Below are 22,589 nucleotides of genomic sequence, written 5' to 3'. Positions count from 1 at the left end.
TGGCCGATGTATCCCGGAGCAGAAGATGATGAAGGCCGGTGTTAGTGTGAGGATTGAACTCCCGTGCAGGAGCACATGACTGGAGATGCTTGGATGCTCCAGAAGAAGGGTTCCCCAGAAGCCAGCGACCTTGCTTGTCTCTGGGAGGGAGAATGAGGCCTGGGGAGAAGGAGCCTTATTTGCCTGGTCTGAGGGGCTTCGAGACATTCCTGGGTGGCCACAATTCCTATGCAATTGTGAGACTGATGTGGGCCTGGGCTGTGTTGGGTCAGAACCTACTCCACCGCACCCACCAACAGTCTCAGAGGCTGCCGAAGCTCAGATATTTATCCTTGTGTATCGTGCAATAAACAGATTGAATTTTGTTTTTTAATATGGTTATCTAGTTACCCTCACTCCACTTATCCAAAAAGTCTTGTTTTCCACGATGATTGGGGTCTTTATTGTACAATACCATTCCTACTTGCAACTGAAACAAACAAACAAACAAACAAAAGCAAACATTCCTGGGAAAGTGGATAGACTCACGGATACAGATAGACCTCATTCTGCCGTCCTCCCTCTTTCTTGCATTCCACAGGTACTGCATTTGTTTACGGATGGGGATGGAAGGTTTTGGGTATCCCCATGGGGAGCAAGTCTAACGGTGGTTACACGTTGGGTTATGATCCGAAAGGTCACGGGTTTGAAACCACTAGCCACTCTTTGGGAAAAAATGAGGCATTCTACGTTGTTGGAACCCCACAGGGACTGTTCCACCGGCGTTCTGTGGGGGCACTGTGAGCTGGAAAGGGCTTGAGGGCAGTGAGAGTGAAAAAGAGCCACGGGCATTGTTGGCGGGCAGGTTTAGGGGGAGAAAGAGTTTAAGGGGGAGCCTCAGGATACAGGGATATTGAAAATGAAAGTCCGCTTCTTGTGGGAAAAGTCAGCGAGGATTGGCATGGGATTGCCTACGATAGGCAAAGACTTGCCTACATGCAGCCTGCCCACCAGCGGAGATCCAATGAGCTCTCCCAACCTTCCACCCCAGATTGAATTGCCCCTGGGCCTTATTGAAGTTGACTCTCTGGACTGTTCTGCCCTTTATCCAGCCCCTCTTTGAGACTTGAACCCCAGGCTCTGGGAATGTTTGGGAGAAAGGCACGCAGAGCTGAACAAGGGAACTTGGGCTCACTGCCCCCGGACTCTACTCCTCACTTTGGCAATCCCGGAGGACTTTCTGGGGGAGTCCTCTCCTGCTACCTGTCCCAACTCTTTCTTTGAATCTCTTTCAATTGCAGTTGGAGGCACAGCTAGGGAAGGGGGCTCTGGGGGATTTGATGGGGATGGGGGTGAGGGTGGGGAGGGGAGGGCAGGGGAGGGTAGAGGGTGGCTCCCAGAATCCACATCTCCTTCTGTCTGTGCTAGGCTGTCTGATGGCTTCTTTCTCTCTCTCTCCCTCATCCCTGCCTCTGTTCTCTCCTCTCCTTGTCTCTCTGCCTCTGTTTCTGTTTGGGCTTCTGTTTTGTATTGGCGTCTCTCTCTGTCACCACTGGCTCTTCTCTGTCTTATCTTATTCTCTGTCTCTTTTTATGATCTCTCTCACCATCTCTTTTCTCCTGGAGTCTCACTCTCCCGTGTCTCTTGTTCTCTCTCTCTCTCTCTCTCTCTCTCTCTCTCTCTCTCTCTCTCTCTCTCTCTCTCGATCTCTGTCTCCTTCATTATGCCTCTGTTTCCATATGCTTCTCTGGCTGTCTGCATCTCTGTCTCTCTCTACTCTGTCCTCCCTCCCCCACCCCCTTCCTATCTCTGTCTCTCTCCACAGTCAAAAAAGCCAAGTTTGATGGTGCCCAAGGTAAGTGATTTCTCTTGCTTTCCTGTCCTGTGATGTCTGTCTGTCTGTCTATCTGCCTGTCTCTTGGAGAAACTGGGGAGGGAGTCAGAGCCCATGATGTGGGTATGGGTGTGGGTGTGGGAGGACTTGGGTTTTATACTTGCTGGGGACCAGGAGGGTGTTTGAAAGGCTAAACCATAGGGGAGAGGACAGATCTAGGGCTGAGTTCCCTCCCCCCACAAACACAAACACATACACCATAGGAGCATGTGGAAGCTTCTTCACACTCCCCCCAGTAGGCCCTTCCCTTCCCAGGATCCTGAGGCAGGGCAGGTGCCCTTCCACTGTGGCCCCAGATGGGGGGAGTGAGGCCCCGATGGATTTGTATGTTCCCCCTTTGGGACCTGCATTTCCAACCGAGAACCGAGACCATTGGCAGGATGCAGTAGCTTACAATCCCACACTCCGCACTGGACCCCTTTCCTTCTGCCAAGGGGATGGGTGGGAGGGCAGTTCTCAGAGATGGCCTTGGGGGGGTAGAGGTGGGCACAGAGCCAGGAACATGCCAAGCCCATAAAGTATTCAGGGACCTGATGGGGCCTGGCAGGGTAGGGTTGAGCGTGGGCAGGGACACTGAGGATCCTGAGCTCCACATGTCTCTGATCCTGCTCTCACCACCACAGAGAAGTTCAACACGTATGTGACCTTGAAGGTGCAGAATGTCAAGAGCACCACCATCGCGGTCAGGGGCAGCCAGCCCAGCTGGGAGCAGGACTTCATGTTGTGAGTAGTGCAAGCCCGGATCCTTGGGGCCTCCCCTCTGTCTTCCCCAAACCAACCGCTTCCCCCAGTTCCACAGCCACCAGCCAAGTCCCTGCTCCCTCCTCCAGCCGCCTCCCTGTGCCAACCACCTCCCGCAATCTGTTCCCTGCCAGGCAGCCAGGGGGATATTTTTAAAACTGCAAATCACATCCTGTCACTCCCAGCTTCCAAACTTGCCCATAGACCTGGGACTCAAGTCCGCCCTCCTGCCCCCACCCCTGTGATCTCCATCCTGCCAGCATCTCCCCAGGCATTTCCCTGGCTCTCTGGCACAGACTCCACCAACTCAGCAGCACCCTCCAACATTGCCCCCAGGGCATTTACACATGCTCTCTTCTCTCCAGCTGGCTCCTTCTTGTGTTGGGGTCTCTGCTTGGGACATCTCCTCCAGGAAGCCCTCCCAGACCACCACCCTCTCATGGCTTCAGAGCCTCACTGCCATTTAGTGTTTAATCAGTTGGTGTGATTTACCAACATGCATTTTTGTGTTCTACCTGTGCCCCTGGGCTCTTCAGTTCCCAGGTGGGGACAGGTCTGCCTCAGCCCCTGCTGTGACTCCATTCCCAAGCACAGGGCCTGGCACATAGCAACCAGGAGTTGATATGTGTGCCTGAATCAGCACTGGGTTCATCTGGGTAAGGGTTGGCCTAATCCTTGACTGAATTCATGTCCTGGACTCTTGCACCAGCCAGAAGTCCCTCCCCACAGGATCTCAGATTCCCCCTACTTGCCAAACAGCCACCTACCCCAGCTCTGATTTTCATACCTTGAATCAGTTCTGCCCAGAGCCCCGCCAGGTTGTGAGTCTCATCACCCCCGTGCCACAGAGGAGGAAACGGAGGCTCCGAGAGGTACAGCCACTGGCTCAACATCACACAACCTTTAAGTGGTGTGGTTGTTCCCTGAGCTCAACCTGGCTGGAGGTGGCCTCGGGGGTGCAGATTGAAGTCCTGGTGTAGAGAGATGTCCCTAAAAGGAAGGCGTGGGCCCTCCATTCTAGAGGGGCTATGAAGGGGAAGCCAGCATGATCCCAGCTCACTGAGAGATGGTTCCTGACTGGCCCAGTCCTGGTTCAGATGTGTTTGGAGCTAACAGTCCCCAGGCTACATCTTTGATACATGGCTTCAGTCAGTGGATTAGACATTCACCAAGACTTCGCCTCCAAAATTGGGAGATTTCTGGGGTGGGTCCTGTGAGGGAAGTGCGTGTGTGAGGGGCTACCCCTGGAGATTGGAGGGAGAAGATACCCGAGAGGCTCCTTGAATGCCTTCGCCCGGTGGTAACAGGGAGCCATGGAGATTGTGTATATAAGCCTCTCGCTTGCTAACCCAGCATCTTCAGCACACCAGGAAGGACCAGATGAGCTGGGAGTGCATGAACCCTGTGCCTTCCTGGTTCTGCTGTGAGCCACTGAGCTAGTCACTGCCCCCCCCACCACCACCTTAGGTTCCCCTCTGTGAACTAAGGACGGCTGTGTTACCTTGTTTCGTGCCCCCAGCTTGGCCGGGGGAGAGTTGGCACTGTGTGCTGTGTCCTAACTCGGGTGAACTGACCTCTCTGAGTCTCCAGCCCTCACCGGTTTCCCTCGATGCTCCCCCCCCTCTTGCCGCAGTGAGATTAACCGCTTGGACTTGGGGCTGACTGTGGAGGTGTGGAACAAGGGGCTCATCTGGGACACGATGGTGGGCACCGTGTGGATCCCACTGCGGACCATCCGCCAGTCCAATGAGGTGAGTGCTGTGTGGGGAAGGGGGCAAAGGGGGCCCAGAGGCCCCACAAAATGAGTGCTTCTCACCATCTCATAAGGACCTCCCCACAGATAGCTGCCAGGGGGTCTCTAAAGCGCCCAGGGCCTAGACCCCTTCCATCTTGTTCTGCTTTTACCTCATGGCACAAGAGGACTGCAGGAGACTCACCATTACATCAGCACTCCAGCCAGAGGAGGGCAGGATGGCAGGGGGAGGGAGGGACGAACCTCACCCCCCTATTTAAGCTGCACCTTTGCATTCCACCCACTAGACTTAACCATGTGGCCCAGGAGCCCTGATGACACTGTCATTGAAAAAGCATTGAATTACTAACCACAGGGTCAGCGGTTCAAACTCACCAGCTGCCTCACAGAACTGCGAAGAGGCTTTTCTGCTCCTGTAAAGATGGGCCACTGTGGAAATCTGACAGAGGGGCTGCTATGTAGTAGAATCCACTCGGTAACAGTGGGTTTGGTTTTTTGGTGGCCATGCGGCCGCACCTAGCTGCAGGGGTGCCTGGGAGATGGAGTCTTAAGCTGAGTGCCCAGAGCCCAGCTAGAAAGGCGCTGCCATGGAAGAAGAGAAGTGGAATGGGCGGGAAGGAGCATGCTGAGAGACAGGTGGGCATGACGATGGTCATGCCAGCCCTGAGGGAAGAGGTGTCTGCTTTGGCAGTAGTTAGGTCTCTTAATCCCCTCCTTCTCCGGCCTCCCAACCCCATCTCTGGCTTGCCTCCTGGCCTTTGGTCAGCTACCTCTGCAGCCCTGAGGCATGCCCCAGCAGGACCTTACTGCCCAGGGGCTTCCCTGGAGGAAGAAACTACAACTTCCAACTCCCCCCATTCTCAGTCCCAAGGTTGGTTTGGGGAGGCCTCCCTCCATGCTGGCTCTTGCCCCCAACTTCCGCTGTCCTCCTTTCCATCACCCTTAGGTCCCATATTCTGCTCTGGTGTCCCCTGCTCCAGGAAGCCCTCTCTAATACCCCCAGACCCCCAGTACCCGCCCCTCCCTCTGGCTCAATGCTATCCCCCAAGGGATTGGTGATGGCTGTGTCTCTTGGGGACCTTAACAGCCCCAGCACAGGCCAGGCAGCAGAGACATCAGGGAGGGTTATCGCTGAATGAATGAATGAATGAATGAACAGAGAGGGAAGAAATGGGTGCAATAGTAGAGGAAAGTGAGCCCACAAAGATGCTTTCATGGAGACCCCAGGTTTCCTCAGAGTCTCCCAGGTGGAAGGAAAGCTTCCGTGGAAGAGATTCTAGACCTGCCCCCTGAGCATACACACACACTGTCTCTTCCCAGAGCTACAGAAAGCAGATTTCATAGATTATTCTCCTTTAAGAGATGAAGACACTGAGCTCAGAGTGGACCCCATTACTCAGAGGCTCCTGTGTCTAAACCAGGGGCACTGGTTCTCATGAGGATGTTGGCTCATTTGCTTGGGGTGTTTCTGGGGGTGGCTGGTAGATCAAGGCTTGCATCTGAAGTCAGGGGTGAGGGCAGGCTACAAGGCTCTCTCCAGGTGTTCACACCCACCATGTAGTCCTTGAATGTGGTTCTCCCCTCTGAGCCTCTAATTAGCTTCTCTGTAAAGCGGAGGTGTCACTGTTGCTCTCGGGTCGGTGAGATGGAGCGAGGTGGACGCTTCATATGAGAGGAGGGAGCCCACCGGCTAGGGCCCTGACCCTGCCTCCACCCCACCCCCCACCCAGGAGGGCCCTGGAGAATGGCTGACCCTGGACTCCCAGGTCATCATGGCGGACAATGAGATCTGCGGCACCAAAGACCCCACCTTCCACCGAATTCTGCTCGACACCCGCTTCGAGCTGCCTTTAGGTGAGTGTGGGGCCTGCCCCGCCCACCAGGCTCCTGGGCTTCCCCTGGGGGACCTGGGGTATGGCTGGACTGGGGTCGAGGGGGCAGAGTCTTCACTCTGAAGATCAGGGGCCCACTCCCCAGAGGGGACTCTTCTGGTTTGCCAGCAACATGGTCCAGCCCTGCCTGTGCTGGAGGGACCAGCGTGGGGCCACCAGGCTCAGGTGTGAGCTGCGCTGGTGCCTGGTGAGGCCTTAGACTATATGGGTGGGCTGCAGAGACAGGGAGAAGCCGGGACAGAGAGAGACAGAGACAGAGGTGGAAAGAGGTAGGGTGAGACCAAGACCAAGAGAAACGCAGACAGTACAGAGACCCAGAGAAAACGAGAAACCGAGAAATAGGAAGATGGAAAAACAGAGGCAGAGAGAGACAGAGGAAGATGCACACCCCCCCCCCCACACACACCCTGCAGAGAGAGACAGAGGAAGATGCACACACACACACACCCTGCAGAGAGAGACAGAGGAAGATGCACACACACACACACACCCTGCAGAGAGAGACAGAGGAAGATGCACACACACACACACACCCTGCAGAGAGAGACAGAGGAAGATGCACACACACACACACACCCTGCAGAGAGAGACAGAGGAAGATGCACACACACACACACCCTGCAGAGAGAGACAGAGGAAGATGCACACACACACACACACACCGTGCAGAGAGAGACAGAGGAAGATGCACACACACACACACACACACACACCCTGCAGAGAGAGACAGAGGAAGATGCACACACACACACACACCCTGCAGAGAGAGACAGAGGAAGATGCACACCACACACACCCGCCAGCTCCTTTCTCTCCACATTATCCTGCCAAGACTCAGCTGTCCCACCACCAACGTAGTCCAGGGGAGACTGGGGGACACCCTGCCCTCCTCCCCACTCGAGACCAGCTCCCCCCACCCAGACTTTGCCAACGACCAGACTATGCCGGAGCCTCCAGCCAGGCGCAGTGTACTTGGGAGCAGGATGGGGTGCTGGGGGGGCGGGGCTCCTGGCTCACGGCTCCGGCCCTGCTTCCAGACATCCCGGAGGAGGAGGCACGCTATTGGGCCAAGAAGCTGGAGCAGCTGAACGCCCTGAGGGACCAGGATGAGGTGAGTCTTGGGGGTGGGCGACTCCGACCTCCTGGGCTCCTGGGCCGGGCTGTGCCTCTACGAGCCCGTCTCTCTGTTTCTCTCGTGGCTGGCCTTTCTCTCTGGTCTGTGTCTTTGTGGCCCATGTGGTCCAGTCTCCTGGCAAATTCGACGATGGATGCTGAGCACGAACAAGTACACCATCCACGTTACACTTGCAGCCAACCCAAAGTCAGCGTTTGCCAAAGGCCCTCCTCAGCCCCTCTTTCTGCTCCCATGCCCCCCACCCCAGGAGACTCGCACACCGCAGACATTCCTAACAGCCCCCCCCCCGTGCCTCTTCTTCTTCCATGCTAACCTCTTTCTTCTTGGCCCACGTCACTGCAGTGTGGAACCCCAGTGCTGCCTAAGCAGATGGCCCCCAGAGTGAGAACAGGGAGGAAGTAGGTGTGGCCAGAAGGTCTGATACTGGGAGGCTCAGGACAGAGGGACAAACCAAGGCAGCTGCCAGAGCATCCGAGCCGGGCTGTGTGCCACAGGCTCTTTGATGGGAGAATATCAAGCCTTTCTTCCAAAACATCTCTGGGTGAACCCAAGCCTCTGACCTTTTAGTTAACAACCAACCACACTAACCGCTGGATCACCCAGGGTCAGTAGTCTGTGGCTGTTACATAATCTCCTATCAACTTGAGTGAAGGGGTGGAGTCTAGTCTGTTAATCATGCCTTAGCCAATTGGCCTTCTCCTGAGGATTCTGGGAACTCCTGTCTTCCTCCCTGGAGGCGGGACACACACTCTCCCTGCGAGACATCCCTGTTGACAAGCCACATAGAGACACACTGATAGAGACAGAGCCCTGGAGCTGGAAGAGCCACGTGGAGACCCACGCCAAGGCTGAGATGCTTCCACTGCCACTGGATCCGCAAGACTTTCCACCCACTGGCCTGTGATCTTCCTGCATTCAGCATCATCGCATGGCTGTGTGAGTCTGAAGAGGAATTTATGGCTGAGTAGCACACATGTGGGCTAATATCAGACTTTTGGACTTGATCTGGACTGGCTGGGACGTTTCTTACTAGACACTTGCCCTTTGATATAAAGTTCTGTCTTACACAGGTAGGAGTGACTCTGGATCTGTTTCTCTAGTCAACCGGCCTAACACACAGTCACTCAGCAGCCCTAGAGGACACACTAGAGCTGCCCCCTGGGAGTTGCCGGAGCCATCGATCTTTGTTGTTGTTGTTGTTGGGTGTCATTGAGTCAGCTCCAGTCCATCTTGACCTTGTGTACAACAGAACAAAACACCGCCCAGTCCTACACCAGCCTCACCATGGTTCCTAGGCCGGAGCCCATGGTTTCAATTATTGTGACAACCCATCTCCTCAAGGGCCTTCCTCTCCTTCCTGCACCCCCACCCCCACTTTACCAAACATGACGTCCTTCTCCAGGGACGGGTCTCTCCTGACAACACGTCCAGAGTGTGAGAGATAACGCCTCGCCATCCTTGCCTCGAAGGAGCCCTCTGTACGTCTTCTAAGAGATAGGCTTGTCCCTTTAGTAGTCCTTGGTCCTTTCTTTCTTTTTTTAAATCATTTTATTAGGGGGGGGGGCTCATACAACTCTTATCACATACATCAATTGTGTAAGGCACATTTTTACATTTGTTACCCTCATCATTCTCAAAACATTTGCTCTCCACCTAAGCCCCTGGCATCAGCTCCTCATTTTCCCCCCTCCCTCCCTGCTCTCCCCTCCCTTACAAACCCTTGATAACTTATAAATTATTATTTTGTCATCTCTTGCCCTGTTCGACGTCTCCCTTCACCCACTTTTCTGCTCTGCTGTCCATCCCCCAGGGAGGAGGTCACATGTGGACCCTTATCACTGGGTCCCCCCAGTCCTTGGGATTTGCAATATTCTTACCCAGCCCCACCGTGCAAATGCATCGATTCTTCAGTCTACCTTATTCAAAGTTTGATGGTAGCAGAAAGCGTCGTTGCTCTCCTGCAGAGCGATGGGTGGGTCCCAACTGCTGGCCTTGTGGTGAGCAGTCCCAGGAATAACCGGCCACGCCGCCAGACTTGCTTGGTCTGGAAGTGACTCGATGTCAGTGAGTTTAGTCTTTGGGGTGTTTGAGTGTAATGTCTTGGTTCACACATGCTGTTACGAAAGAGATGCTCCACGCGAGTATTGTGAACAAACATAAATTTAATCTTCTGATCATACAGGGGTCCTCAAACTTTTTAAACAAGGAGACACTTCGCTGTCCCTCAGACCCATTGGAGGGCCGGACTATAGTTAAAAAAACAAATGATGAACAAATTCCTATGCACACTGCACATATCTTATTTTGAAGTAAAAATAAAACAGGGCAAAAACACCCGGCGGGCAGGATAAATGTCCTCAGTGGGCCATGTGTGGCCCGTGGGCCGTAGTTTAAGGACCCCTGATCTAGGAGATCAGAAATCCGAATTCTGGGCCCTGGCTCCCAAGGGAGGTTTTCTCTCTGTTGGCCTTGGGGAAGGATCTTGTCTTCTGAGTTTCTGCTTCTCACCTCCTTGGCGATCCTCATGTGGCGTGGCGTTTATCGGCTCCCATCTCTGCTTTCTCTGCTGTGGGCTTGACTTGCTCTTTCGTGTCTCATGAGATTGGCTGAAGACACGCCCTGCACGGATACTGCCGCCAGGACATGACAAGGAAGCGAACCCACTCCCAATGGGACCGTACCCAGTGATACGGAACCTAGATTTACAACACATCCCGGGGAACCACAGCTCAACCCATGACACCCGGGGGTTCATGACGTCTGTCCAAGCTCCTGTCTTCCTCTTTCTTTAGCTCCCTACCCCCGTCCTCCATCCTTCCTGTCTTGGGGTGTCTTTTCTCACTGTGCTTCTCTGTTTCCAGCTCCGCTTCCCACCGACTCTCTCTCTAGGTGTGTGTGTGTGTGTGTGTGTGTGTGTGTGTGTGTGTGTGTGTGTGTGTGTACCTGTATCCTTCTCCTCCAGACGGTGGGGCTGGCGGAGGCCCGGAGAAGTCAGATGGGACCATCCTGGCTCCTCTGCCTTCTGCCCCCTGGGGTGGCTCACTCTCCCCTCTCTCCCCCTCAGTACTCCTTCGAAGAAGAGCAGGAGAAGCCGCTTCCCGTTCCGGGCAACCAGTGCTGTGAGTGTTTCTCATTTCCTTTCTGACAGGAACCTCGTCCCTCCCCACGCTGATTGCCCTGCCTCATGGGTCACTCCCCGGAGAGATGAGCCTGGAGAGGCATTGCCAGGCCTGCTCACAGGGTAGTGGAAGGAAGAAGAGGTTGGGGACTGGGTTTGAGTCCTTCCTTGTGATTTGGTTACAGGCAGGCTAGTGCCCCTCTCTGGCCCTTAGAATCCTTCTCTTTGAACCGGGCATCTGATAAGGCCCCTCACTCCGAGGGGTGTCTGAAGAACATAAAGCCCCAAAAGGCATACACGATTTTGGGGAAGATTTTTAATTTCATTATTAAGATTGTGGATGAGGGTCTATAATCCCTTTACAAATAAAAAGATTCATGGGGCCAGCGCTTCTGTGTCTGATGGCACAGACACTGACCAGGTGACCGGGCCAACATCCGTACAAGGGACGAAGGCTGCTTCAGGTGCCCGTTTTCACAGATGAAGAAACTGAGGTTCAAGGGAAGTGATTTGGGCACACAGCCAGCGAGTGGCAGTGCCAGGATTCAAACTCAGGGCTGTGGGATTTCCACTTTCCTACGTGGCTTTCTCTTTCCACTGGGCCACACCTCTCCGTGATCACGACGGTCGTGTCACTCTGCCTACCGACCACTCGCCTCCATCAAGGCTGGAGACATTTCTCCTCCTTGACCCAGTGTACAGTTCCCCAAAGACCAGTCTATAGGGGTCACCAAGCTGTTTTCCCTCCAAGAAGGTGCCCTCTAAATCCTCATGGTGGAGAGGAATTGGCAAGTTGTATCCCCTCCTGTCTCATGGGCCACTGACAGACACCTGCGGCCCCCATCCTGCTCTTTGACTTCTTCCTCTGTTTCCATCTGGTTTCCCTGTCTTCTTCCCTCCCCTCTCAGTCTCCCCTGTATCTGTTGTCCTCCCCCCCGTCCCTGTGCCTAGGATGGTGGTGATGAAGCATGGGGGGGTTCTTGGGGGTGAACTGGCGAACCCTGTTTACATCCTGACGTGGGATGTGACATCGAATGGGTTCCTCCATTTCTCTGGGTGGAATCACAAGCACACCCGGCAAATGGGGTCCAGCTGAGCCCTGCAATGTGGGGGCTGGAGCAGAGCAGCAAATGGCACCTGGCAGGTGGAATGAAGCTGAGGGGTTGACCTTGACCTTGACCAATGGAACCCATTGCCCAGTATTTAACCCCCACCCCCAAGTCCCTCTGGGGTTACCCCCGTTTCACAGAGGAGGCAGTCAAGGGCCACAGGAATTGGGGTTCAGTCCTAGGGTATTTTCAGAGATGGTGAGCATTGGGAATACAGGGGGGCGGGGGCGCAGGGGCTGTGGCTCTCTCCCTGTCCCTGATGCTCAGAGGCTGGGTGGCTTGGAGACATTCTCCCCACCTTTCAGAGCATGAAGTCATGTACAGAGAATGACAGACCCCTTCCCACCAGGGGTGTTTCGAAGCTCAGGGAGGAGCTCCAATGCCTCTTGGCCCCTCTCTGGCTAGGCCTCTGGCCTCGATGAAAAATGGGGATACACTGCCTTCTCCTCAAGATTGTGAGGGCTCAGTGAGAGGCGGCCTGGCCAGAGCCAGCAATTTTCCTCAGACCGGGGGAGGAGGGGTCCTGGGGTGGGGGAAGGGAAGGGAGGCGAGGAGGCCAGGCAGCCCCCCTGCTCCCTGTGTGCGACCTCTGCCCCTTCTCTTTGTAGGCAACTGGAATTATTTTGGCTGGGGTGAACAGCAGAGTAAGTACTCAGCTCTTTATTCGGGGGTCACGGGGAGGTGGGGCCTTGGTGACCCTCAGGCCCCCACTGGACTGTGCAGGGAAGTGGGGCGCTGACAGAACCCCATCCAGTGCCCAGCGGCCCCTGTTTGGAGTTCCTGCTCTGCCTGATGGGCAGTGGCCCCCCACTGGGTGGGGGCATGCAGCCGGGAGGGGTGGGCATTTAGACTGGAGACCTGCCCTGTCTCCAGCTGGGCACTGTGTACCCCACCACCCGCCCTCTCCCCCTGCTCCCTATGTATAACTTCATCTCCTTCCCTGTGACCCTTTGCCCTCTTTGTCTCCCATCTTCCTCCTCCACCAGGAAAGGGCTCTAGTGTCACAGGGGAAGGGGAGAGGGTCTCAGACACAAGGGCTGGACAGGGACCTTCAGGCAGATGCCCTGGCAGAAACCTGTCCCCAAAGCACTCCAGCATGCCCACACACACCAACCTTTCTGCCCTTTGCCTCTGGGAGAAGGCAACAAGGCCTTGCCAGTGAATGCCCATTCTTCTCCATTGTTGTCTGTTTCCCTGCCTGCCCTCTCAAGAGGGTCATGGAACTAGGGCCTTTGCCCTCTTGCACCCACCAGCAGGAGGCCTCTGCACTCCTTCCCCGCAGCCCAATGAGGCAGCCCCACTCTCTTTCCAGGACCAGGCTGACGGCTTACAGATCTTTCAGTGGAAAAGATAATCTACCAAAAAGACAGTGGTTAGGGAGCCATTCAGCCAGAATCGGGATTGACAGGTGGGAGAGGGTGGCTGGGGAGCAGCCAACTTCACCACCAAGCTGCTGAGACCATCCATCAGCAAATTAAAACCAATTTAGCCAGAGTTGATAATTGGGTCAAAAGTAAAGACAAGTTTGCCCAAAGCAGATGTGTTAGACAGGGTTCTCTAGACAAAACCAGATTGCTAATAAACAAACAAACAAACAAATTTATACAGATAGATGTATAGCACAAGAAATAAACAATTAAATTATAAGGCAGTACAAATGGCTCAGTGCAACTCACTCCAGTGAGACAGTTGTGAGACACTGGCAGTCCTTTAAGTTTTGAGGGCTGCTGGGTAGTCCTCTGTAGATCAATTCAGGCTATCCGGGCACAGGGAGCAAACAGCAAGGCAGGTCACCAAAAGTCAGCCAGATGACAGGGTCTGACAGTCCCCAGCTCAAGAGATGTAAATTCCAATGGTGTGGTGAAGCAGGTCTTGAAGGAACTGCAAATTACAGCAACAGAGTCCACGGGTTAGGTGTCCCACAGGTAGTGTAGCTTGTAAATTGAGGCACAGAACAAGCAAGGCAGCTGCATACTGGTCCCATCATCAAAGAGCAAGAGACCAGAAAGGCGAGGCTCCCTGAGCCATTTATCTCTCCGCCCTTCAATTAATCCCACATGTGTTTATCAGCCAGGTTGGCACAATAAACTAACTACCTCAGCAGACTATTGTGTTTAAAAGAAGAATTTTTTTTAAGTCAGGACTGGGGCCTATGTGAAAAACCAGAAACGGGTGGTTCGGCAGTGAGTTTGGTTTGGGCTTGGAGGTAAACTGAGTGTCTCCCTTCCAAACATAGTGAGTCCTTCACGCATTCCTTGACGCTGCCGTTCACATGCACATGCACATGCGCACACATTCCATGTGACAGGAGTCCACAGGTCCATCTCGCTGGCCGGAGTGTTGGCAGTCTGGAGCTTTGCTTTCTTTCTCTCTTCTTTTTCTATTTGGATGCCGTGTCATCCTGCTTTCCAAGAAAGAAACCACGTTCTTAGCTCTTCTTTAAGTATAGAAGTAGCATGCACATCACTGTCAAACCTCAGAAGAGACCATAGATACCATGTCATATGACCCAACCCTAAGGAGACAGGAAGTCCCAGTGCATGCCATCCCCTGGCTCGGCCTAGAAAACTGTGCCGAAAGAGACTGGATAAATACCGCATGACCTCGCGTGTGTGAAGTAAGCAAATCTGCTGTTCTTGCCGGTTCATTGCCACTGAGTGGTGTGGACTCACGGTGACTACTGTGTGCTGCCTGCGAGTGCTCCACCGAGGTCTCCGGTTGCCCTTTGGAAGCGGATCCCCAAACCTATCTTCCACGGAGCCTCTCCCGGGTGGGGAGTGGGTGGGGGTGGGGTTGAAGTGCCGGTCTTTCCGCTCAACCTCATTCCCACTGAGTCCGATCCAACTCGTAGCGACGCTGGGAGCCCTGGTGGAGCTAACTTGAACTGCTAACTGCAAGGTCAGTAGTTCAAAATCACCAGCCGCTCCACGAGGGAAACCCAATGGCAGGGACTTTGAGGTTTTGGGTTTTGTTAAAAGTCTTTCAACTACTTGTCAAACGCTTACCTGTGTGTGCTACTTGGGGGCTCATGTAAATCTGTATCGGCTCATCTCCTGTCATGGAGTCCATCCTGGCCCATAACAACCCTAGGCAAATGTGGTGTCTCAAGGCTGGAAGACTTTGTGGGACAGAGAGCTTCCTCTTTCTCCCACCGAGGGGCTCGTGGTTTTAAACTTGTGACCTTGTAGCTACCGGTCCAACACTTACCTGCCAGTGCCACCGGGGCACCCTTAAATATATGTATAAAAAAATCCACGGCTGACAGGGTAGGACAGGGCAGAACTGCCCCTGTGCATCTCCCAGGGCGTAAATCTTGAGGGGACTAGAGCGCCTCGTCTTTCTCCCAAGAAGCAACTGTTGTTTTCAGACTGCTGTCCTCGGAGTTCGTAACCCAACATGCCGCCCACCAGGCCACCTGAACTAAAAAAATCACGGCTGTCCCATCAACACCGACTCCTAGTGATCCCGTGGGACAGAGGAGAATTGTCCCTGTGAGTTTTGGAGGCAGGAACTCATATGGGAGCAGAAAGACTCATCTTTCACCCAGAGAGCAGCTGGCGGTTTTGAACTGCTGGTCTTATAGTTGATAGCCCAGCCCATTACCCACTGTGCCACAGAGCTCCTTGAACACATGTGCAAATCCAAACTCACTGCCATCGAGTTGATTCCAACTCATAGCCACCCTCTAGGACAGGGTAGAACTGCCCCTATGAGGTTCTGAGACCTCAACTCTTTACAGGAGTAGAAAGCTGTTTTTCTCCTTTGGAGTAGCAGGTGGTTTCAAACTGCTGACCTTCCAGATCTCAGTATAAGGTATACCTTCCGTGCCACCAGGGCTCCAAATACATATACAGACACCAGGATTTACTTGTGGCCACCACAGATGGGAGGGGAGAAGAAAGAGGCTGCATTGAGTTGATGCGAATGGTGGGAGACTAGATCAGAAGGGTAGTGAAGATGGCCTGCCCAGGTGGTCACCGAGTGACCGGGCAGGCTTTGCTGTGTGGGCTTCCCCCACCTTTTGAAAAAGAACCCCAAGGCTTGAAAAGACCTAGAAAGGCAGAGTGGACAATTCCTGACCCCCTGCTGCCCAGGGGCACTGCTTTAGATTTCTAGTAACTCGAACAGAACATAACGCATCTTTTTTTACTAAGAAAAACCAAACCAAAATGTCTTGATGCTACACTTTGGTAATGGACTCTGGATGCGTGGTGGCCTCGCCAAATTAAGAGTCTAGTCCCCTTGGAAGGAGGGAGCCACCGCCTTGCCGCAATCTCTTTGCTTCTGCCCATGTGAGTTTGGGTCTATGTCACTACTTCTTACCTGAGTTCTGCCTGAGAGCCTTCCAGCTTCCCCCGAGCGCTTTCATACTTACCTCCCCTGATGGGGAGCTCACTGCCTGATGGAAAACCCCATCTCATTTTTGGAGCCTTACATTTGGGCAAGGCCCTCCTCCTCCTCCTGTTGAGCTGAAAGATACCCTCTAGTGTGTCCTTGGCCTCCTCACATAGGGCCCCCCTCGAACCCTACCTTGAACTTCAAGGTCCAAAGCAGAGCTTTCCCCTTCCTTTCTCTAAAGCATATGCCTTTATTAACATGGTCCGTAGTCCATCTGTTCTGGGCAAAGTTCCTCTTCTTGGGTTAGCAGTCAGTGAAGCCTCCCTCAGCCTGGGAGTCTGCATGGGCCCCCAAGGCCTGTCGTCCTCGCGCTGTCCTCCTCACCCTCCCCTCCTCCTTTCATTCCCGTCCAGATGATGACGCTGACAGTGCGGTGGACGATCGGGACAGCGACTACCGCAGCGAGACCAGCAACAGCATCCCGCCCCCGTATTACACCACATCCCAACCCAACGCCTCTGTCCACCAGTACTCCGTCCGCCCGCCGCCCCTGGGCTCCCGGGAATCCTACAGTGACTCCATGCACAGTTACGAAGAGTTCTCGGAGCCTCGGGCGCTGAGGTAGCCCCTTGGGCAGGGGCGGGGGGCAGTGACGGGCAGAGGTGGAGGGGAGGAGGGGGGAGAGGACGGTGACAGATCTAGGAGCCCGGCGTCAACTCTGACTTGTGGGTTCTAGCCCTTTCTTTGCCCACAATCTTGCAAGAACATTCTTAATGCAAATGGATCTGTTTGAGCAGAAGAAAGGGGGGAAGTAACGGGCCCCTGAATGGTTCCCCTGAAATATGGGGGCTCCGGGCACTACCTTTAAATGCCGCTGTTCCTGCTTTCTCTCTAACTGGCTGGCAAGCAGGGAAGAGATGAGGATTAATTGGGGGTGGGGGGCTTCCGGGAGGACACCGTGAGGCGCCCTGGAGGCACAGTGGGCTCTGTGTTGGACTGCGAGCCGTAAGGTCAGCAGTTCAAAACCATTGGCTGCTTCAAGGGAGAAAGAGGAGGCTCTCTCCTCCCATAGAGTTACAGCTGGGAAAACCCACAGGGCCAGTGCTGTCCTGTCCATGAGAATGATTGTAAGTTGGAATCCAGTCAATGGCAGTGAGTTTGGTTTTTGGATTTTAGGAGTGAAGCTTCTTGCTGTGGGAAAGGCTCCCAGGGAGCTGCTGGTGGGTGGGTGGCCCCTGGTGGCCCTGGGTCCTGGGTCCTGGGCCCCTACCCAGGAGGCATGAATCCCGCGCAATCCGACTGCGATCACTCCTTCTTGGAAAGCTGCTGGTCCCTACACCTGCTGCGCAAGTGGGTCCCGTGGACCGCCTGCTCCTGGGGTTGTGTGCTGGCCCTTGTGTCTCAGAGGTGGGCGTCCCCACTTGGTGCCCACTTTGCTGCCCCATGGCCTCCCCAGCCCTGGTTCCCAAAGTAAACCAGGACATCCAGCGGGTACAGTGTGTGGAGCCAGCCACTGAGGACAGAGTGGGGGAGAGTTACACAGTGACCAGTAGATTAGCACACAGGCACCTACCCTGATGTCAGGGGCTGACCTTGCGCCCTGCGTTCGCCCAGTGCGGGGTGTCGCCCCCCCACCCCTGCTGCTTCATCTGTTTCCTTCTCTGGGTGGGGAAGCTATTGATCCCATTAACCAGATGGGAACTCGAGGAAAGAGAAACGAGTACGTTGCTTGCGGTCACGCCGCTGGCAGAACACCAGGAAACGTGACGGTCATGATGGTGAGTCTGCTGGCAATCGGGCGTGAGTGGGAGAATGTTTGGTAGTGGCCCTTCCTCCCAGGTGGCTTCCCAAGAACACACGTCCTCCATGAAAGGGGAGCAGGGAGGAAAGTCACCAGTGAAGGTACGTGGGCTCCTCTGGTGTGGAATACCTACGCCCAAGCCCACCGCCATCAAGTTCCTTCCACTTCAAGAGTGTCCAGACGGTATGTCTTTACCGAAGCAGACAGCCACAGCGTTCTCCCCAGGAACGGCGGCTGGGTTTGAACTGTGTACCTGTTGGTTAGCAGTCCAATACTACCAGATAGCACCACCAGGATCCCTTTAAAATGGCACAAAAATGCATTCTCCTGGGTCGAACCTATATTCTATGAATATGGCAAATTGTACTCTCCTAGTGTTTAACCTATACTTCTAGTAATATATTCAAAAATATATACGCTCCCTTGGTATTGAGCCTATACTTCTTAAACAAGCAATGCATTGCCATTGAGTCATTTCTGACCCATACTCTATAGACAGAGTAGCACTGCCCCTATCAATCTCTGAGGCTGTAAATCCTTATGGGAGCAGAAAGCCTCATCTGTCTCCCAAGGAGAAGCTGGTGGATTTGAACTGCTGATCGCATGGTTAGCAGCCCAACATGTAATAGAAGCTCCTTACTCTATTAATAACCCCCCCAAAAAAAAGTCATTGCTTGAGTCAATGGCAACTCATATCGACCCTATAGGACAGGGTAGAACTGCCCCTGTAAGTTTCCAAGACTGTAACTTTTTACTGGAATAGAAAGCCCTGTCTTTCTCCTTTAGAGTGGCTGGTGGTTTTGAACTGCTGACCTTGTAGTTAGCAGCCAACGCACGTGTACTAGGCCAAGTTGACAAGAGAGTTTTGAATCAAGAGGTTATTGTATATGAAGCAAACATCCCAGGCCAGCCTAGAACAAGTCCATAAGTCTGACACTAGTCCATAAGTCTGGTACTAATCCATAAATCACTCTTCAGACTCACACAGCCACATGCAATGATGTAGAATTCAGGGAGATTTCAGGCTGGTGGGTGGATCCAATGGTGGTGTCTCTGGCAGCTCTCCGAGACAGCAGGAAAGTGAGGCAGATGAAGTTCCCAGGACCCGTCTTATAAGGAGGTCACACCCACATGGAGGCACCATCAGGCTGTGACCTGATTGACAGGCTGGACTCCACCCCTACACTTCAAGTTGACATGAAATTATGTAACTACCACAGCCCCCCCAAATCACTCTAAGATGTTAGGCCCCATTCAGCTAAGCCCAGGGCCTCTGAGAACTGTGGGAACCTATCGGATTTCTCCAGTACCTCAGACTCAGGACTAGGCAGAATGTAAAACCCCAAGTCCAACTCACTGCCATTGAGTTGATTCCGACTCATAGTGGCCCTGACGATCCAATTTCAAGGGAGCACTAAAACAGTCATTAAGAGCAATACTCTTCAACATAGTTAACACAAGGTTTAAAAAAGTAATGCAAAAGAAACCCATGATGGGTTAAAAAAACAAACACGTCCCCCACCCCCGAAGAACAACCAGCCCTTAAAAGGATGGATGTTAGTGGAAGTGAATTATATCCAATAAAGAACGTTCAAGTCTTTGATAAACAAAGTATCAATAGTTTCATAAAGGCAGAATTGGGCCCGGTGCTTGGGCAGCTGGCCCACACCCGGAGTAGCAAGCGTCTGGGGCAGTGTCTAAGTTGCGTGCCCGCTCCAAGTTCACTGTGTCCAGCCATCTCTTTGAGGACATTCCTCTCCTTCGGTGCCCCTGCACTTTGCCAAGCATGATGTCCTTCCCCAGGAACTGCTCTCTCCTGACAATATGCCCCAAGTATGTAAGACAGAGTCTCCCCAGCCTCGCCTCTAAGAAGCTCTCTGGCTGTACTTCTTCCAACTAGCTCGGTCTGTCCCTTTACCAGTCCGTGGTACTTTCCACCTTCGTCTCTAGCACCACAGTTCAAATGCATCCATTCTTCTTAAGTGTGCCTTATTCCGTGTCCAATTTCACGTGCACATGAGGCCACGGAGTGGCAGGTCCAGTGGCGGGTCCCTCCACACCACCCTGAGGGAACAAGTTCTCCATGTTCCAACAATTAGGGACAACGCCAAGTTACACCAAGTCATGGAGCCTTGTTGGGGATGTTAATTACACAGATGAGCTGACGAACCCTTGGAATAATTTTCCCTCGCCAGGGGTTTGCGTTTGACTACTCGGCAAAACCTTGTCCATCCACCCCGTGTGCAGCGGAAGAAAAGTCTGGCAGGCTTATTTCCTATATAGAGCCTAGCTCCCTGAACACATAGGTTGCCATAGTTGGAATCAACTTGGTGGCAACTATCAACAAGGTGCAATAAGAAAACAAACGATCGGTGGCTCGTCTTTATGCCATCAAGGGAAACATCTCTTAGCACTGGGCTGTCCAGTTCCGTAGCTGCAATCTGCATTTGGAGGAGCCAAAGGTCAGCTGTTCAAATCCACCAGCCATTCATTGGTAGAAAAATGAGGCTGTCTGCTCTTGTAAAGACGTGCACCCTGGGAAGATCTATGGGGCATTTTTACTCTCCGCCGTAGGGTCATTGTGAGTTAGAATCAGCTTGACAGTAGTGGGGATAGCCACCTTTGGCATCTTCAAGTTAAATCTAAAGTAATGAAAAACAAATAAAAACTCACTTTCCCGGTCATCTTAGACTTGTTTCAAGCGCTGTGTAGCCGCCCTGCCCGGGGCTGGTGGCAAAAGATTTCCATCTTCTCAGGAGGCTCTGTGGGGCAGCTCTGTAAGGATAGCAAGAACCCCACCTTGTTTTTCTGTACCATCTTCAGTGGCAGCTGATACAATGTTTAACGCATCATTAATTTCCACCCGCCTCTGGCTCAGACTTCAGCTATTATTATTGGAACAAAGTTTCAGCCACAGGAAATGGCTGGAGGGCTATGAAGAAATGAAACAGAATATTATTAACTCTTTTAGAAGAGATCCTCTTCTTTGAGGGAAAAGAGCAGAATAGAAAAGGGGGGAAACATTCTTTTAGGGGCGGCAGTGGCGGGAGAAAGATAAGATTTTCTATTCCTCGCAGGATTCATAGCCTCAGAACCCCACAGGGGCCGTCCTCCATGGCAGATGGCTTCAGTTTACTTTGGGGTAGGGTTTTCTCCATGGGTGTCCGGACAGGGAAGGCTCCCCACCATTTCCGTGAACGCCCGGGAGACCAGGCAGCACAGAGTGGATGCTGCCCATATACAGATAGGGAAACTGAGGCTCACAGGGTGGAAGTGTACCAAGATGCTCTGGGCGGGTCCATCTATCCCTGGTGGAGCCTGTCTGTCATGGCATTTCCGGGAGAAAATGGAGACGTGAGAAGGAGGAGTTCCCACCCCTGAAGCCGTGTGTAAGACCACGAAGGGGTGAGGAGAGACTTTCCAGGTGGAGAGTGAGAAGTGAGGAGGGAGTTGTGGTTAGTTATCATTGAGCCTGTTCTATCTCACTGCAGCTTCGGGCGCTACAGAGAAATACTCCACAGGATTTTCTTGGCTGTCATCTTAAAGGAAAAGAGCCCTGGTTACACATTGGGCTCCTAACCTCAAGGTCAGCGGTCAGCAGTTCAAACCCACCAGCCACTCCTTAGGCAAAAGAGGAGGCTTTCTTCTCTCGGCGTCACAGCCTTGAAAATCCAAAGGAGCAGTTCCCCCCTCTCTTATCGAGTCACTGTGAGTCAGAACCAACTCGATCCCAGTGTTTGGGTTTCGGTCATCCTAAGGGAAGTAGATCACCGGAGCATTCTTCTCTGGTGCTGATGGGTGGGTTCAAACCGCCAACTTTTAGGACAGTCGTCGGGTACCAACCCTGTGGACTGCAGCATATGGACCCCTGGTGCTGAGTGGGGACAGGACTATGCTGAGACCCTGGGTGTCTCACCCTGGAGATAGCAGGGGGGCAGTCTCAGTTTAACATGCGGCAGCAAAACTCGGCATGGGCCAGGAGTGGGCATCCAGCCCATGGAAATGACCTCGTGCGCTGTTGACTCCACAGGGTGGGTTGGTACCACTGACTTTGGTTGGTCCAACCTCCCCAAACACCAGACTCATAGCCAGCCTATACAGACAGGATGGGAAAGCCCCCTTGAGCTTCTGAAACTAACTCTCTAGCGGAGTAGAAAGCCTGGTCTTTCTCTCACCGAGTGGCTGGAAGTTCTGAACTGCTGGCCTTGTGGTAAGCAGCCCAACACATAACCACTCTGCCACCGGGGCTTCTGCCCGGTCCACTGCTCGTTCACTGTCACCGAGTCACTGCTGACTCCTGGCGACCTTGTAGGGCAGGGTAGAACTGTCCCTGTGAGTTTCCAAGACTAACTTTCTTTTTAAATGTTTATTTTATTATAATTTTTTATTTTTTATTGGGGCTCTTACAGTTCTTATCACAATCCACCCACAGGCATCCATTTGTCAGACACATAGGTACGTAGGTTGTCATCATCTTTTTCAAATCATTTCCTTTTACTTGAGCCCCTGGCATCAGCTCCTCATTTTCTCCCCTCCCTCCCCCATGTCTCCTTGATAATTTATTATTATTATTTTTTATGTTTACACCAACTGCTGTCTCCTTTCACCCACATGTCTGCTGTCTGGCCCCCTGGGAGGGGGCTCATAAGCCAAGCTTTCTTTTTTTAAAAAAAATTAATTAATTTTTTATTCTTGAATTTTTTCTTTTTTTTAATTAATTAATTTATTTTAAAAAAACATTTTATTAGGGGCTCATACAACTCTTATTACAATCCATACATATACATACATCAATGCCAAGCTTTCTAAGAGAGTAGAAAGCCCTAGCT

At 53.0% G+C, this 22,589-nt stretch overlaps 1 protein-coding gene across 3 annotated transcripts in view; it reads left to right on the top strand.

Annotated features, from left to right (window-relative positions):
• UNC13A (unc-13 homolog A) overlaps positions 1-22,589 on the top strand; it is a 76,259-nt gene that overhangs the window by 10,329 nt on the left and 43,341 nt on the right. For 2 of the 3 annotated variants that reach the window (XM_075548865.1, XM_075548854.1), the window contains exons 2-8: positions 2,497-2,596; positions 4,248-4,365; positions 6,098-6,221; positions 7,297-7,370; positions 10,459-10,513; positions 12,230-12,265; positions 16,373-16,580. In XM_075548865.1, coding sequence (XP_075404980.1) covers positions 2,497-2,596; positions 4,248-4,365; positions 6,098-6,221; positions 7,297-7,370; positions 10,459-10,513; positions 12,230-12,265; positions 16,373-16,580 — 715 coding nt within the window. The remainder of the gene's footprint in view (positions 1-2,496; positions 2,597-4,247; positions 4,366-6,097; positions 6,222-7,296; positions 7,371-10,458; positions 10,514-12,229; positions 12,266-16,372; positions 16,581-22,589) is intronic. The other variant, XM_075548860.1, reaches the window with a different exon arrangement.

Source organism: Tenrec ecaudatus, chromosome 1 (genome assembly GCF_050624435.1).
Source record: "Tenrec ecaudatus isolate mTenEca1 chromosome 1, mTenEca1.hap1, whole genome shotgun sequence".
Taxonomy (NCBI): domain Eukaryota; kingdom Metazoa; phylum Chordata; class Mammalia; order Afrosoricida; family Tenrecidae; genus Tenrec; species Tenrec ecaudatus.
The sequence above is the reverse complement of the archived record's forward strand: the minus strand, read 5'-3'. Positions and strand labels throughout refer to the sequence as shown.